We start from the raw sequence: 16813 nt of genomic DNA on the forward strand, positions 1-16813 counted from the left end.
AGTAGATTTTTCTTTCACCATTTAAAAAGTGGTGCTTTCTGGGAAGAGCTTGTATTAAGCCTGAAATCTGCTCCTCTGCCTTTCTCCTGGCTGTGTTGGTGGATGGATTAAATGGCTTTTTTGCCATGTACATGTCAAAATCAGCTGGTGGACAACACTGCAGTAGCGTATGAATCACTTTGGTCTTAGGTAGATTATGTTATCATTGAGATACATCTTCAAAGACATGCCTTCATTAAATCAAGAACATGAATTTTGATACACAAAACTTGATTCCAGCACATAAAGTGCCTGAATGGCAACCTTGTTTATTAGGAAGTCGTTTCTATTTCTTGTTGATACGATATTTCCCTTGTCTTCCATATGTGCTTCCTCCTACTGATGAATGTTATGCAGCCACCAAAACAGACTTTTTTTTTTTTGGTAAATATTCAGATAAAGGATTGCTCCAAGGAGCTGTGACTACATTGTTGGCAGGCAGTCTTCATTTCAAACGCTTGGCAGTGGAAAACCGCCATGAGTAACACTGCAGCTTTGTAGCCTTTGTCACCAATCAGTTCTCAAAAGCTTTTGTAATTAGGTGAAGAAAATATTGCTTGAATATTTCTGTCTTTTTGTACTCCTTTGATTGTGTGTCTAAAGAGAGTGTCTATGTAATAGCCTTCTGAAGATTTTCAATCTCATTGGAATCTCTTATGTGATAAACAGCAAGGCTACTGCTCAGTATGCACCAACACCTGGGAATAATAACGAAAAAATAACAGTGAGAAACTGCAGAGCATCTGTTCTTCACATTAACTTTCCTCAGTTTGAAAGACTGCCACAACCAGATGTTAGTCTTATGTGCCTTTTTTCCACTGGAGATGGCAGCTTTCCTGCCTCTCTTTGCCTCTAATACCTTACATCAGTGCTCTTTGGAGAATTCATGAAAACAATTGTGTCACCACAATGATCTCTAAGAACCACCACTTTGCAGTGCTGTTATGATTATCAAATAAGATGGGATAATTTTAAAACATGGAAATTTGGAATAATGTTTAAGCCTATTGTTTTTTTCCTTGTGGCTAAGGTTATACTTGTGCAATGAACATGTATCTCTGTGACAGTAAATGTACACTTATTTCTCAGCCAAAGGTTTAGTGCTTTAATTTACACAGAAACAGCCCCATTTAGTGCAAGCACCCCTATTTGGCCTTGTCCTGAGTTAATGTTTCTAGTGGAAAACATGAACATTTATTAGCAGGTCTAAAAAAACCAGAACTGAGCACAAATATTTGTAACAAAGAACTTAATAGGATACACTGTCAGATCCATGCTTTTGCTAGCTCCCCCTCACTGTTTATAATAGTCAAAAATGGAAAACACATCTGTCAATTTAGTTCATTTAAAACATTGGCTAATTTAGTGTGAGCACAGAAAACACTTAGGATTTTCTTTCTCTGGTTTTGTGATAACTCTATTTTATGGAAGAATGATGTTGTATGTGTCATAGGAGGTTTTGCACAACTTTACAGAACACCATGTAAACTATCAAACAGGCTATTAATCAGATTTTTTTGGGTTTATAATCACATGTGGTTTAGATTTTCCTAAGTGCTAAGCTTCATTTACCTGCTGGTTACTGACCCTGGTTGTCTTCTGGTTTGAAGTAAGGTATGTTAAGAACTCCTAAATGATGTGGGGGTACTTGCTGACCAGGTTTCACTGACAGAGCACCATTACACACCCTTATGCAGGGAACAGTGCTTTGTGTGCCTTCACTTGGCATCAGGCAGCAGGAGCTGCAGAACACAGGATCAGTGTCTCCTCATGCACAGCATCCACAGTTGTGGTTTTGTGTGATGTGTGCTATTAGATACTGCAAGTAATAGCTGCTGCTGAGGGTCAGTTGATATCTGACTTTCCTGTGTGGATTCAAGTCTGCTCTGCAAAGCTTTCTGCCTTTTTTAACTCTGCAACTCTCGGCATAAAGAGAAGAATAAAGACATCATTGCTTGAGTGCATTGTTCTCTCTGCAAGAATTGCTTTAACTGGTAGAATTTTGATGGTATTAGTAGGTTTTTACTCCTTAGGGATGCCTTCAGTATTTATTTTGCTTTGGTTTTGGTGTTGTGGATTTTGTGTTTGTTTGTTTGTGTTTATATTTGTGGATTTTGTTTGCTTTTGTTGGGGTTTTTGTTTGTTCTCTTTTTTGTTTGGTTTACTGGGTTTGTTTGTTTTTTTACCTACCGCTAACCTAAAGCTTTCATTCCCTCTAAATGAGGAATACCTTGGAGAAGACTGTGATTAGGTCCTTTCCTTCTCCTGCTTAGTTCTAATGTAATTGAGATCAGAATCTAGGCTGGTCATACAAAGATCATGCAAAACATTTTTATATTTATATATTTAAGTTATTGAGAATTTAGCACACATAAGGCTTAAACACACAATTAAAAGCCTTGGCACTCGGTTTGCATCTAAAAATAACGCTAAAAAAACCAGAATTGTTACAAAGGCCGATGGTAAAAATTGTTCCAATTTTTAGAAAGTTCTTCTTAATTTGTCATTTTATGTTCTCATAACAAAGTGTCCATCTGATGAAGTGAGCTGGTCTGTGATACATGTACATATGTATCATATGTACATGTATCATCTATGTACATGTATTATCTATGTACATAATACCTTTTAGTCTATCCTTTTCTTTGTATCCCTCTTTTACTTTACAAAAAGGAAAATTAACTTTGATCTATGTTAAGATACATTTGAGCAAAAACCTAGATGATGTATAGGGAGTCATTACATCTTTTCTCTTGAGTCTTCTTATGAGGACCAAAATTAAAAACAGCATAGTCATGAAGACATTTGATCATCTCTTTCAGTGCAGCTAAAAAGCAGCTATTTAAAAAAAAAAGAAAGCCATTAGGTTGAAGAGTGATTTCTTTGAGAGTGGTATCTGTGATCCAATGGGCCAAATGAACGTGAGTTCCAGGTGGTGTAGCTAGTTGACTGGACACACTCATATCCTTATCTAGCTGTCTTTTATGGGACAAGGGACCTTAGAGCCAGAGTGAAGTATTGAAAACCCTCAGCCAAGTAAAATACAGAAAGTACAGAAAATCTGTTCCTGAGTAAACTGGAAGTCATACAAGAGGGAGAAATAACTTCTTCAGTTCAGATGTTGATATTGTCTCTGTGAATTGTCTTGTGTTAAGACTGATTGTCTGGCAAGATGCATTTTTCTAAATATACATTTTGGAAAGCCTGAGAAATAAGATGGTTTGGCTCGTTCTTATAAAAGTCCTCTCTATTATTCCAAATAGAAAGATCTAAATGCTATCTGTAAGGTATTAGGTGGATCATCCTAATGTATTTTAAATGATTGGATGACAAGAGATTGTATTTGATGTCATATAGATATTAGAATTGTTCCAGCTACTCATTTCTCTATGATACAAATGAAAGAATAGCATTTGTGTCTTCGTACCTGTCTTTATAAATGTTTTTCTGTAAATAGAAATGAAGTTCCCAGTTAACAAAAATAATTTCCATCCACAAATCAGGCTCTGTCAGTGCCGAGAAAAAAAGTAAACTTAATCCTTGTTGTAAAAATTTATTATTATTTCATACTAACAGTCTATGACAACAGGGAATAGTCTAGAAGAAACTTAGCAAGTTGCCTTGTTTAGCATGTATGATAGATAGTTTTGTACTTAATTTTTCATGTGTGACATTTGGGCTAATGCCAAAAAATTTGAACTCATAAGACTGCCATTACCTGTGATACACCAAATCTATACATAAAAAAATGCTGTCATGGTAAACTGGACTTTCCATAACTTCTTAAAAAATTATTTATGTATTTTATTTTATATTATTTTATTTTCATTTTAGTTTTTTAACTCTCACAGCACCATTATAGTAAGTTTGTCTGTTGTTTTCAGGTTGATCCCCTGTTTACAGTGCCTGCACCTCCACCTCCGATTTCCAGCAGTATAACACCTCAGATTCTGCCTTCCTACTTTTCCCCATCTTCATCCAATATTGCAGCACCAGTCGAGCAGCTTTTGGTACGGACACGTTCAGTGGGTGTAAATACTTGCGAGGTTGGAGTAGTAACTGAACCCGAATGCCTTGGACCCTGTGAGCCTGGGACCAGCGTGAACTTGGAAGGAATTGTGTGGCATGAAACTGAAGAAGGTAAATTGTTTTTTCCATTAGGTATGTCTCTGAGATATGTCAACAAGAGGGTATATGCTGTATCTTCCTGGGTGCTAGCTAAAGGCCTGCTAATCTGTTGGGACATCATTGTATGCTATAGCATACACAGCTTTACAGTTCAGCTAGTGAGCTTTTATTTTAAAAACAAATGATGGGTCTTTTTATTATTTAAAGCAACTGTCTTTTCCAAATGACATACCATGTAACTGCAGCTAATAATAGAATTGTTTCCTCTTGCTATATTAAGAGAAACAGATGAAGAAATTGCTAATAGAATAGCATAAATGTGCTATTTAAATGTACATCATGGTGGGGGTGTTTGGGAGTGGATGTATGAATAGTTTAGATGAAAACTTAGAAAGATGACTATTTCAGCTGATAAGAAATGCCATGATTACATAACAATTGAGGCCCCAGAGACACTGCAAAAATTCAATTGATTATTTTTGCTTTTTGGTTATCTAAAATATGCTTTAAGAGGAAAGCTTTCAGCCTTGAAGAAAAATGTTCCATGTGGTGAAGAAGTGCTGTCAAAACCAGATTGATTTCTTTAATATCATTTGAAGGCATTTGTCCGAGTAGGAGTGCTGGAGAGCTTTGGGGAACACTAAACGTTGATTTGATTGTTATGATTAGAACAAAGTAAGTAGGAAGAGGATTATGCTGTGATACGCAGATTTTTCCATTTTGGATTTCAAAAGCTCATTATTAAAATACCACCTTTCTCCTGCTAAAAATACTATGTGTACACTAAACTTCTGCAATTTTTCATTTAATAGTAGCAGATGCTTTCATTTATAGCTGTGTGAAAATCTTCCTGTGATAGTTCTTATATTTCTTTTGAGGATTATTTAATTTTTAGTGATCTATCTTCCTCAACAGTGAAAACAAGATTATTTACAAAATGATATAATGACAGAATATAGCAATGCATTGCTTCATGATAAATCCTCACATGCTTCAGACCATATGCACAATGGCACTTCATCCTTCGCAGTGATATATAAGACCTCACCAAAGTGCTCTATGCTGTCCTCTCAAAAATCAATAGAGTCAGATTTACTTGCTTTTATATGCTTTCATCCATCCATCTTTCTCTCTGTGTATGTCTACAGCAGATTCATAAGGTAGATTGATCCTTTTAGATTGTTTTTAAAGCACAGTATAAATTCTGTTTTAAAATATCCCTGCAGAGATGACTGCCCTCAGCAACTCCAATCTTTCTTGACTGGCCTGTATTAACTGGAGTTGGAATGTGTAGGTGTTAACTGTGAAATGGGTGTTAACATGAAAGAGCAGTAGCTGTTAATAGTATTATTCTTGCTGAATAAACTAAACTTCTTAATCCCACTGAATTTAAGATACCAGAAATGCAGTATCAAAAAAAAAGTGTGTTCTGTTCAGGGTGACATTCCATTTACCAGTGTCTCAGCACTCTTAATGGTTTAAAAACTTCTTGTTAGTTAATGGAAATTAACTCTCTTAGCCTTTTTCTAGTTTTGGCTAAAAGAATTTTCTGAAACAATTCAGTGATGGCTTGTTTGAATGAAACTGTTATGAGTGTGCCTATTTTCATACCCTTAAAAACACTCTTTGTGAACACTACAACTATGAGTGACTACAAATATAGATAAAATGGGATTCTAAAATACTCTAGAAATATAGCTAGAGTGTAGATTAAGAGACTGAAGATCCTTGATATGATATAATATTGTGTGGTTTGTACCATGCTGTTTGTGTGTTTCAGATCCTGCTGACTGAAGAAACTAATACAAATTTGTCTGTTTTATCCCAGAGTCCACAATCAACACTGTATTAAGAAAAACGAGTTCCTAATGATGATTTTTGCATTTTAATTAACTTTTGATGTTTGGAGCACACATATAAGTATATATTTATGTGTTTTCAAACTTTATGACATGTTCATGAAAGCAGCTATATAGAAGCTTGCATGGGGCCATTTCTGCCAAATTCTAGGAAATAGGTCTTCTTTTTACCTTTAATAGAAAAAATATATTACCAGATACTCATTTTCTCAAGTTCTGATTTTGACTTTAGGGCAGAATACAACCTTTCCTGAACTGGTGTAAATCCACCTTACTTTAACCAAAGTCTTTGTAACTAGGCACATCAAAAACCATCTTGACACTCATGATGACACACAAAAAATTTTTGTGATTTTCATGTGTTTCTTTAGTTTTCTCCCCCTTTACTGCTTTCCAACAGTAAATAAAAACAACCCATGCAAACTGACACTTTTCTGGCTGTCTATATATCCCATTGCTTCTTAACATAAAACAATTTGAAGAAGCTAAGGAAGGTATGAATATTTCTAATCCTGGCTTGTGTCTTGAGATATTGGAATTATTTTGCATCTAGTTTAGCCACTCTCTAAAATGAGTTGTGATGTGATAAGGTTAGGCTTGTAGGTTGGCTGCATACTCATAGGAACCAAATGTGCTGCTAAGCAGCCTTCATGTACTGCAGCAGCTAGTTGTGGGAATGCAAATACAGAAAGGATGTGGTGAATCATAGTTATTACAACAAGAATAGTAGCCTGAGTGGAGAAAGATAAAATTAAATTGTTTATGCAGAACTTGTTATTAGCATAAATGTAAAACATACTTCATAAAAGAAAAGGTATATATTGAGAATTCCTGTTATGAAGCTATCTGAAATACCCAGTTTTCTTTTATTTATGTTGAGCAAGTTATCACATTCTGTTGCATTTGTTCTTTGAGGTCAGAAAAAGGATGATCAGGCTTATGAGTCATATTTTTAAGATAATCACTTCAAGGGTGGGGGGGCAGGGGAAGAAAACAACACTGGATTTCAGACAAAATTCTGAAAGATCAAAAAGGACATTGTTACAGCTCTTTTCATCACTTCCACACTTTATTTAGTTGACTTGATTTAATAAATTAGACAGGTCATTTTTCCTAGAGTGTTTTAATCTTTAGAGGTGTAGAGGGCAGCTGTCATCTGAAGTCTGTGATATTTAATTACAGGGGGTGGTTACTTTTACAGTTGACTGAGTTATCACATGGTTTTCACATGGGCATTTCTCAGTTGCTCCACTAAGCTTTGTAGTGTTTAATTGCTAGTATGTATGCCATAGGCATTGTCATCTGTATAACAACCTTGTTTGTATATAATTTGGTAGTGGGTCCAAAGTGGTGGTAATGGCTGTGAAACAGAACACTGAAGAGACTATCTAAGTCTATCCTATGGGACAGGAAAGAGTAATTTTTATGTGGGCAAGTCGACCTGAAACTGACAGTTGATGTGGATATTTGAGACCAAAAGCTATCTGCAGTAAAAGCCCTTCACAGAGAGCAGCTTGGTAGCATAAACTGGAGTGTGTGTTTTCGTTTGATTTGTTATTCTGATGTTCTGGGAAATAGCTGCTAGAAGTCTCTATTGCTATACTGAGAAAAAGTTTATCTTGAATCACATACTTGCTAAATTGTATGCTTATCTTCTGGGAAAACAATTTTTAAGTGAGCAATAATTGCTTTTTACTGCCTGGAGAAAATAAAAATGACCCAGAAAAAAAGGGAAACCACCAAACAACTTTGTTCAGCTTCTCGCATGCAGTTGCCCTGGGTCCCGTTCTGGTTTTGGTTCTGCATCTAGCAGTAGAGTCTGCCTTAGGTAGGAACCAGTAGTTCTGATGATGTCTTCTTTTCCTGAAAACTGTGTAGGAGACAGCGCTTTCTGCCTTTGTGTGCAGAACAAGCTGTCTACATGTGGTGACATTCTTCCTCTTTGTGCAGAACAGGTGCAAGCTGCTGCTGTACAGTAACAAATAATGGGGAAATGAGTTCTGTTTTTTAATCAGTGTTAGCTTGTTGGTCTTTATAACCTGAGACTAGTTGCCAAACAGAAGAAACAGATGCTTGAACTCAGAAGCCTGATGGGATAATTTCTAAGGTATTTCAAATTTGTCATAGCATCAGTTCTTACACTATTTCACAGAATTTTTAGAGAAATTTAGTATAAAGGAGAAGGCTTAGATGACAAAAGGCATGCTGGTATTTGTTGTGTATATGGTTTTCCAGCCTGCCACTTTTGCAACTAATATGCATAGTTTGTTTTGAAAATCTTATCTGTTGCACAGAGCTGATGTGGATTCCTCTTTGCCTTACTATGTGGTCTTAGTTTTGCAAAGACTACTTTAAAACAACAGTCTATTTTAAATATCTTTGTTTAGATACGTGTTTGTGCGTGTGTGTGTAAGTAAGGGTGTGTATGTGTTAACAGAAATCTGGCTGTCTGTTATTCCTGTTAGCAATTTTTGTGGTTTAAAAACTTACTTTCACAAATACAGAGGCATGATCAAACAATGAAACTTGTAATGGTGAAAACCATGTCAAATATGTAAGGAAACAAATGTAGAAATTAGAGACTTTGATCAAAAAACATTACAACAATTCATAGAAATTTAGAGAAACATGTTAAATCACACTTTTGTCTTGAACTCAAGCAAAGTTTATTGAGAGAGGCAATATGCTTTATTAAACTAAGTGATATAGTTATAAAGAACAGGTTTGCCTTTAGACTGGGTGCATTTATATTTCTGTGTAATGTAGACCATTGATTTGCTGGGTACAGGAGTTGGGTATTGTTAACCATCTTGTTTTATTCAGAATTGTGTATTTATACGTCAGAAGCATAAAGATAAACTACTGGTCAAAAATCAGGCTTTGTTATGTCCACATTACAGAGAATTGGGCGGTGGAGATAAGTAGGGGTTTTGGCTAGCTACATTAACAGAACACCTAAAATCCAGCTGTTTTCTCCTGCTGCATGGGTTGTCTGCTGAGTATGAACATCACCCATTATCAAAATGTCATCTGTCAAGGAAAAGCCTTTACAGGTATTTATATTTTTACATACTATGTTTAATTTTTGCTCTTTCAACTATATGTGATGCCAGACCCAGTAAATCAGTGGATTTAAGGAAGCCTTAAATATGTGATTTTTCTATAGATTTCCAGATGTCTCACTGTATTATCTCAGGCTCTTGGAGTCTGACATGTATTATGACAGACATGTATTATTACACAGAAACTTGCAGAAGAAGAGATATGCTCTGCATCTCACAATGGAAAGCCACAATCTTGCATAAAAATGTTTGTGGTTTGTGGGAGCTCCACCTACTTTGCAGAAGGAATCTGGGGTGTACACAGACAGTCTGAAACAAGTTTTAAGAGTCGCAGGATTCATACCACAAGATGGATTTAGCTGTAGTTAAAACAAGATTTGTCATGTCTGAAGGGGTCATTTTGATCATCTCAGCTGTTTGTCTGACCTTATCAGAGTATGCACTTGTTTAGGGACATAAATTTTGGCATTGTCCTCTAACTGGCTTCTACACTGTTTCTTGTGAATTTCCTTAAAACATAGAGCTGGCCAGTGTTAGAGACAAGAAATGCCTACTACTTGTAGCCTGTTTTATACCATTTTCATTTTAAATAAATGAAGCAAATAGTAATTTTAGAGTATCTTCAGAAGCCTCTCAATTGATTTTAAACCATTGGGACTGACTTTATGATCCAGGTGTACATGGTTGTGATGTAGCTTCAGTGAGTTGCCCTGAATCAGATGGGTCACAATAACCAGTAACCTTTGCAGGCTCTTTGTTCTCAGCAAACAGTACATAAATCATGTCAGTATAAACATCAGTGAAGCAGAAATTCAAAATAGGTTATGGATGGTCCCTGCTGGCAGAGGAAGGGAGATGGGAGATATTCTGACTTTCCTGAGTTTTAATTCTGATTCTTTTGCAAAGAGCTCCTTTTCCCAAAAATTTCAGTTAGTTATTCATATAAAAATAAATTAAAGTTTGAAGCTGTTTGATTAGATGATGTAAAGCACCACAGATTAGTGAAGAGCTGTAAAAAGAAAAAAAAAAAGAGGTGAAAACAGAACCTTTGTTAATTTCCAGGCTTTCTAAGTGCAGCAGGGAAGTTAAGCTAGCTCTTCTTCCCAATATCATTGCTTTAGATTTTTGAAGACTGCAGACCAACACTGAAAGAAAAGCACTTGGGAAATTTATACTGTTAAATATTAAATTTGTTATTTAAATGTCAGCATTCCTCCTTGAACATAAACACCCCACAGGGTCTAACCAGTGCTAGTCCTACAAATGTGTTTACAGAGGCTGTACATCTCTGTTACATGGAGGAATGTGTGATTTCTGTATGGACTAGTGCTTCTCTTGTTGGTCCACTCTTAATATACTGATCTAATGCTAAGGAAAGTGTAGGTACAATGCAGACCCAATAACTGACCAAAAACATCAGAAGCATCTTATTTACTCCGGGTACTAACTGGCACCTTATCTGAAGGGATCTGGCAAATTCCACATTTTCCAACTGAGGGAGAATCTTTGTGTAATTCTCTTGGTATAACCCAAAGCAGAGAATGAAAAAACTTAACAAATTCCAGATAGTGCTTTCATAAAACTCTGCATATTGCCAGATTCCTACAGAGGAAGACTCCCTGCGCTGCTTGTACATACATAGAAAATTATCCCTTTTACAAACAAGCATATGGGGGCAGGGATGGTGCCTAGAAAAAGGAAGGAGTATAATTGAGATTGGAAACATTTGCTTGGAGCTATTTGAATTTGAAACTGAGCCTGCTGAAGCAGCAAGGTTATGAACACTGAAGGAGCTGCTTCAAGAAAAGCAACAGTTTTGAGCATTTATTGCTCAAAAGCAAAATCTCAGTAGCAGCAGATTGCTTAGAAGTGAGACTGTTCCAAACATGTGATGTTTGGATTTATAGATAGCAGGGGGAGAAATGACTGCTAATGAAGTGTATGTACATCCAGCTGTTTCCTTACTAAATAAATACCATTGGAGTAGGGAATGAAAGCACAACTGTAATAGCATCTTTAGTTGGTGTGCTTCAGGGATTAATCCACTTATTTAAAGATGTTATCTCAGTCAGTATTAATTTCATGAGTAGTTTAAATAGTTAGGACAAGCTGTTGTATTCCAGTTTTACTATACTCCTTATCGGCACCAATCTTGTTCATTAGTGAATGAGAGGTTCTCTTGGTTAATAAGACTGCATGTTTTTACTAATACAGATTAATATAAATTTTAAAAATAATCATTTTTCTCCACTGTTTGAGGCTAAATCATGAAAAGCTGCTTTTGGCATCGGGACTAATTTTGCAGTACCAGCTCAGTGGCTGGCCTAACAAGCAGCTTTTCATTTTCTTAAGAAATAGTAGGCACTTATATTTTGGTATACTGAGGTGTATTTGTAAACTGATGTAGTAGTAACTAGCAACTAATCTGGAATTTTTGGTGGGAAGTAGCAATACAAAAAGCAGGAGGAAAAACTCAATTAAAAATTTTGAACAGTGAAGAGCCCTTTGACCTTCAGGGTTAATAAAAGATTACTGCTTATGTTTTTGTTCTAGAAGAGGGAGGCAGGAAGCACAGAGAATGAAAATGCAAAGGTTGAGGGAGGAAAAAATAATATACATAAATAAGAAAAGCTTAAGGGAAATAGCTTTCTTGATTTAGTCTGAAAAAGTAAGTCTGGATTTACAAAACCTAGTGTTGCAATAGAAAGCACAGTTGAAGTTCATCAATTTTATATCTCCAAGGGCTATGAAATTTAGGGTAATAAAATCCCCTAGAAACATCTTGAATGAAAACAAAAGACCAGTATTAGAGCATTTTTCTTTAATTTGAGCTTTCAGGGAGTTTTTTGTTGGTGGTGTTTATTGGTTTTTTTTTTTAAGGAGCATCAACTAAAGCAAAACACACATCCACCAAAATTAGCACTGCTTTGCGCATACTAGCTGTAAATTTAAATCTTAATAGAACTTAATAGAACTTATAGTTGTGGAAATAAAAGACTGTAGAATTAATTCTTTTAGGGCATATTTTTTTATCATCCATATTAAAGATTTATTCGGAATAAAGAAGAATATTTAAGAAAAGCCTTAAACACCTTCTTTTCCCCTGCTTTTTTTCCCCCTGTTTTAAGATGTTAAGTTTATTTGGGATGTTTTCTAGGCCTTCACTTGGATCAGTACTTCGTGTATTTAAGTGATTTTGTTTTGTTTGAGTTCTGTTGTTATTTCTGTTTGAGTGTTAGAGGAAGATCAGGCTAATTGCTATTCCTGTAGTAATTTATTTAACAGTATAATGATCTCTGTTAATCAAATGTAACTGAGTTAGTTGTCAGGAGATGACAATTCTGTTGTCAGCCCCTAACACTGAGGATAAGTGTTGTGGAAAATCAGTTTCAAGCAGGGGTAGGTCCAAATTAATTTTCAAATAATCTAGAGGTGGTTTGCTTTTTTTTTTTGTCCCCATCACTTAAAACATCTTCATTTTTCATTTAAGTCAGTTGAAGCAAGTGACTATTTTTTACTGCCTGTTTACTTTCCCCTGCAGTGACCAAACCTGTACTTCTTAACCTTGCATTCATATTGAGCTGGCTTTTATGGATCTTTGAAAGCCCTGAGGCTATGTGACCCATTCTAGCTGGGACTTAGTAAGAAAAGTCTCAGGTTTCACTAGAAGAGCTGTTTTACTTAGGGAAGAGAGAAATTGATGTCGCCTTCTAGCAAGAGTATGACTTATACTGTGTTACAGATTTTAAAAAGAAACTTACTTTATAGGTTATTCTCTACAATTTTCTGAAAGTCCTAAAATTTAAGACTGTAGGTTCTGTGGAGAAAGTTTTGCAATAAATTAATATTGAGAGATTTTGTTCAAATGTCATTCTCACCTTTGACAGTGAAGGCAGTACAAGTTTGTCTGCATCCAGGCCAGTTTCATCCAGAGGAATCACTAGCTGTTGGTAGACTTCATATAGCTTCAGACTAGGAAGAATCGCTGGTTATAAGACTGAGCAATTTAAAAAAGTTAAAAAAAATATATATTAGGGGTTCCAGCTAGACTCCTTTATTTAGAAGTGATATAACCAGATGGAAGGCCAATAGATGCTACTGATGTTCATTCCTTGAATGAAGATCAAATTAATTTTTGCTGAATGCTGGAGAGAATGGCATCCCTACATAGCTGCACACATTTGAAAAAGTCTTTCATTTTTCTGTTATTGTGTAAAAGAAAAAAAATTTCCTTGATATTCTTATAAAAATTTAAAATTCAGCATTTTTAAGCACATGTGACTCTTAGCAGAAAAATAATTTAGTCCTTTGACAGTATCTAATTTCTGAGACTTTTCAACTTCAAGTTTTTGCAAACCCCACTTAAACTCATTTATTTTAGGGTGTGTGTTACTTAAGATAGGAGTGAAAGAACGGGGGTCTGAAACATAATTACATAGAAGTTAATTTTTCATTAAACTGGATTCTCAAGGTTGGTTAAAAACAGATTTGTCTGGGAAAATGTCCAAACATACTTCAGGGGTGGAAGAAAAGGTGGCAGCAGTATTGGTGGTGGAAATGCTGCTGGAGATATATATATAATATATAATATATAATATATAATATATAATATATAACATATAACATATTATATATCATATATTATATATTATATATTATATATTTTTAATATATTTATATTTATATTTATATTTATGTTCATATTTATAAAATAAAAAATATTTTCTGTTGTTTGTTGTTGAGGTTCACTTTGTTTTGTTTGGTTTTTTTGGGGAGGACGTATGTATCCCAAAAGCTGGATAGTCTGATTTCCTTGAACTTTCCTCATTCCAGCACCCAAACTTCTGTGAGACTCAGCCACTGTGGTGGTGTGCCAAGGTGCTGCCACTTGCTGAACAGGGAAGCTGCTGTAGGTGCCAGCTGACTTGAGATGGGTTTTGAATGACTGCACTTCCCCTGCAAACACGTTCCTGATGACAATGGGGATGAAGTAGTATAACATTTTAGTAATTTGATTATACTCACTGAAGCTTCTTCTGCAAGAACTGACAGTCAGCTTCTCTGTTGGATAAAGATAAAAGGCAGCATAGAGGTCCAGATTTAGTAACTGATGCATTTTCGTGTGAAATATGAATGGATAGGCTAATGCTGTGTCTTTTTACTTTGATTCTGCCCACACAAGTGGCACATGAGACTAGTATAAATGAGGGAGAAGAAGGACTCTTGAGGGGCAGGAGTAAATCTGTAGTTGGTTTTGCTTCAAGGCAGTAGGTGGTGATTGCATTACAAATGATTCTGTTGGTCTAGACAAGCAAGTGACAGGAAATAACTTATAGAAAATGTTTTTGTATCCCCAAAGTATTATCTTTGAGAAGCACAGTTGGTAATGCTGTTGTGAAAAGAAACCTCCATTTGGACAGACAGCTGATGCAGGCAAAGCTGCTAATTTGTTTTCAGCTTCAAGGAGATTTAGAGCCTTTGCATCTTTGGCAATAACACACAATGTAATTGTCTCCTTTTCCCTTAATCTTCAGTCTAGATACTTTGGCTTAATGTGGCTAGTAGAGGGCTGGAACGTTGACTGAGTTAGCACCAGATATCTTATCCTAACAGGTGAGGAGAAGTTATTCCAGCACTCTTGACTTTGTAGTATGAGAGAAGAACACTGGCTGTTCTTTTCATTGTTGCATCTAGTGGCAGAAACCCTTTTAAACAGACTGGAAAATAAATTGTGGGGTTTGAAAGGGAGGTGACAGAACTAATGTTCCTGCACTGGCAACATTACTCAGCTATTAGATGCTCTCTGTAAATAACAGCTTTGCTTTCATCTATTTTCTGCCTCTTTCTTTCACAAAAGTAATTCTGTAACAGTACAATTTTTAAGTACTGCAAAAAAATCTAACTGTGCAATAGGAGATTTGTTTGCATTCCTGTTATTCAGTTTGGCATTGTTGGTGGGCAGCAGCTGCTTATGTTTGGAATATGTGCCATTAATATACCACTGGTTAAAAACTAGCTCAATTCACCAAATATACAATCTTCAGTAAAAGCATGTAGGACATCATTGAGCAACTAAATTATTTAATCAATCTAGTGGTTAAGCTTGGGTCAGCTTTGAAGGGTAAATTTCATTGCTGGGATACATTCTTGGCTATGAATGCATGAATAATCTGCCTTTGAACCTTAAGATGAACAATAGACACCATAACTCTTGAGTTGAACTCCTCAGAGTGGGCTGATTTATGGGCAGCTGTTGAAAGTGTTCTTAGTCAAATTATTTTTTAATCTGTGAAGTAGAAACCTGTAGTATATTAATTACTGTATACCATTCCAGTGGTAGACAGAAGAAAGCTGTGCAAGTTTTTACGATGAGTTTTTAATTTATAAATTAAAGATTAAAATGAAAAAGTTATGTTTTTGACATGGTACATTGCCGCTAAATGAAAATCACTTGTCAGGGCTCCAGCAGACAAATAGCTGAAGGCATTATTGACCTCAGCTGCTCAGCCAGTTGATCTGTGTAAGTTGTCTCCCGTTTAGCAGAGGCAGCAGTGGGGATTGTGCATGCTCTCAGTGCCAGCAAGTTTACAGACCTGCGTAAGCCAGCATTAGTTTAATTTACATTAATGCTCTGATTGCAGGTGACCAAGGAACTGACACACATTTGTTTCTACCTTTCCTGTTTCAAGGTCTGTAGCCTCAAGAAGAGGGCAGGCGCTGATGTACAGGAGGGTGTAGCCAAGATTCCCTACGTCAAGATTTGGCCACCTTGGTCTGCTGGAGGGCACCTTTTGCTGGAAGGGTCAAGAGGTCACTTTTGTGAGTGACCTTTTGCAGTAGTGCCTTGGTATGGCACCTCTTCAATGCTGGGGAGGATTGAAATCTCCTTGTCTCAGTACCCCTTTCTGAACTATTGTGTCTACATTACACAGTGCTTACAGGGTTTTTTGATTGTTGTAAGGCATTCTGAGTAATTAAAATTGTGTCATGGAAGTTAGGTTTTTTTGGGAGTTCTGAGAATTAGTAACAGAAGGAGCAATTTGATTTTATTTTCTTTCAGCTAACAGGCCAAACAGATGGGGAAGCAGACCTGGAGTGGTTTTGCTGGCTGTCTGCCATGACTCTGTAAATTCTGATTTGTATGGATATGTAACAGTTTCATTTTTCCCTTTTTAGAAAATGTATGCCTGTAAGTCTTTGGGAAATTAATCACTGGCTTCCTGTGAAATGTGCACTTGTAAAACAAATGTAGCAGTGTGCCATGCAAACCCTGTGTTGTGTCAATTAAGAAATGTGACATCAGCAAACTCCATAGACTGTCAAAGGCTAAAGCACTTTTCAAAGCATTGTTCATTCACAGCTCTCCAGAGAAAGAATTAAAAAATTACAGAAATTTGAACTGCAGTTCAGTACAATTTTATTTGTTTTCTTTGGCATTCAAAAGGCACAGGGCTTTTAATTCTGCCCAAATGAGAATTTTAATATCATTTGACCTTGCACTGTTTTGTATTTGAAATTAACAAGACATTAATATTTTCAAAATATGTAGTAATAACCAAGTGTGAGTTGATCAAAACTTGCATATCCTAAATTTAAAAGTTGCATGGGAGAAAGAAGAAAAAAACCTTTGATCCATCCCTCACCACTTCATGCTACTTTTGGCACCTCCTCACCAGAAGAACCTGCAAGCAAAAGTTACTAAAGCTTTTATTAACTGTGGTATTG

At 36.0% G+C, this 16813-nt stretch overlaps 1 protein-coding gene across 7 annotated transcripts in view; it reads left to right on the top strand.

Annotated features, from left to right (window-relative positions):
* Positions 1-16813, top strand: part of ZNF608 (zinc finger protein 608) — an 89782-nt gene that overhangs the window by 33161 nt on the left and 39808 nt on the right. For all 7 annotated transcript variants that reach the window (XM_021546245.3, XM_021546247.3, XM_021546246.3 and 4 more), the window contains one exon: positions 3924-4179. In XM_021546245.3, coding sequence (XP_021401920.1) covers positions 3924-4179 — 256 coding nt within the window. The remainder of the gene's footprint in view (positions 1-3923; positions 4180-16813) is intronic.

This window comes from Lonchura striata, chromosome Z, assembly GCF_046129695.1.
Source record: "Lonchura striata isolate bLonStr1 chromosome Z, bLonStr1.mat, whole genome shotgun sequence".
In the NCBI taxonomy this organism is placed as follows: domain Eukaryota; kingdom Metazoa; phylum Chordata; class Aves; order Passeriformes; family Estrildidae; genus Lonchura; species Lonchura striata.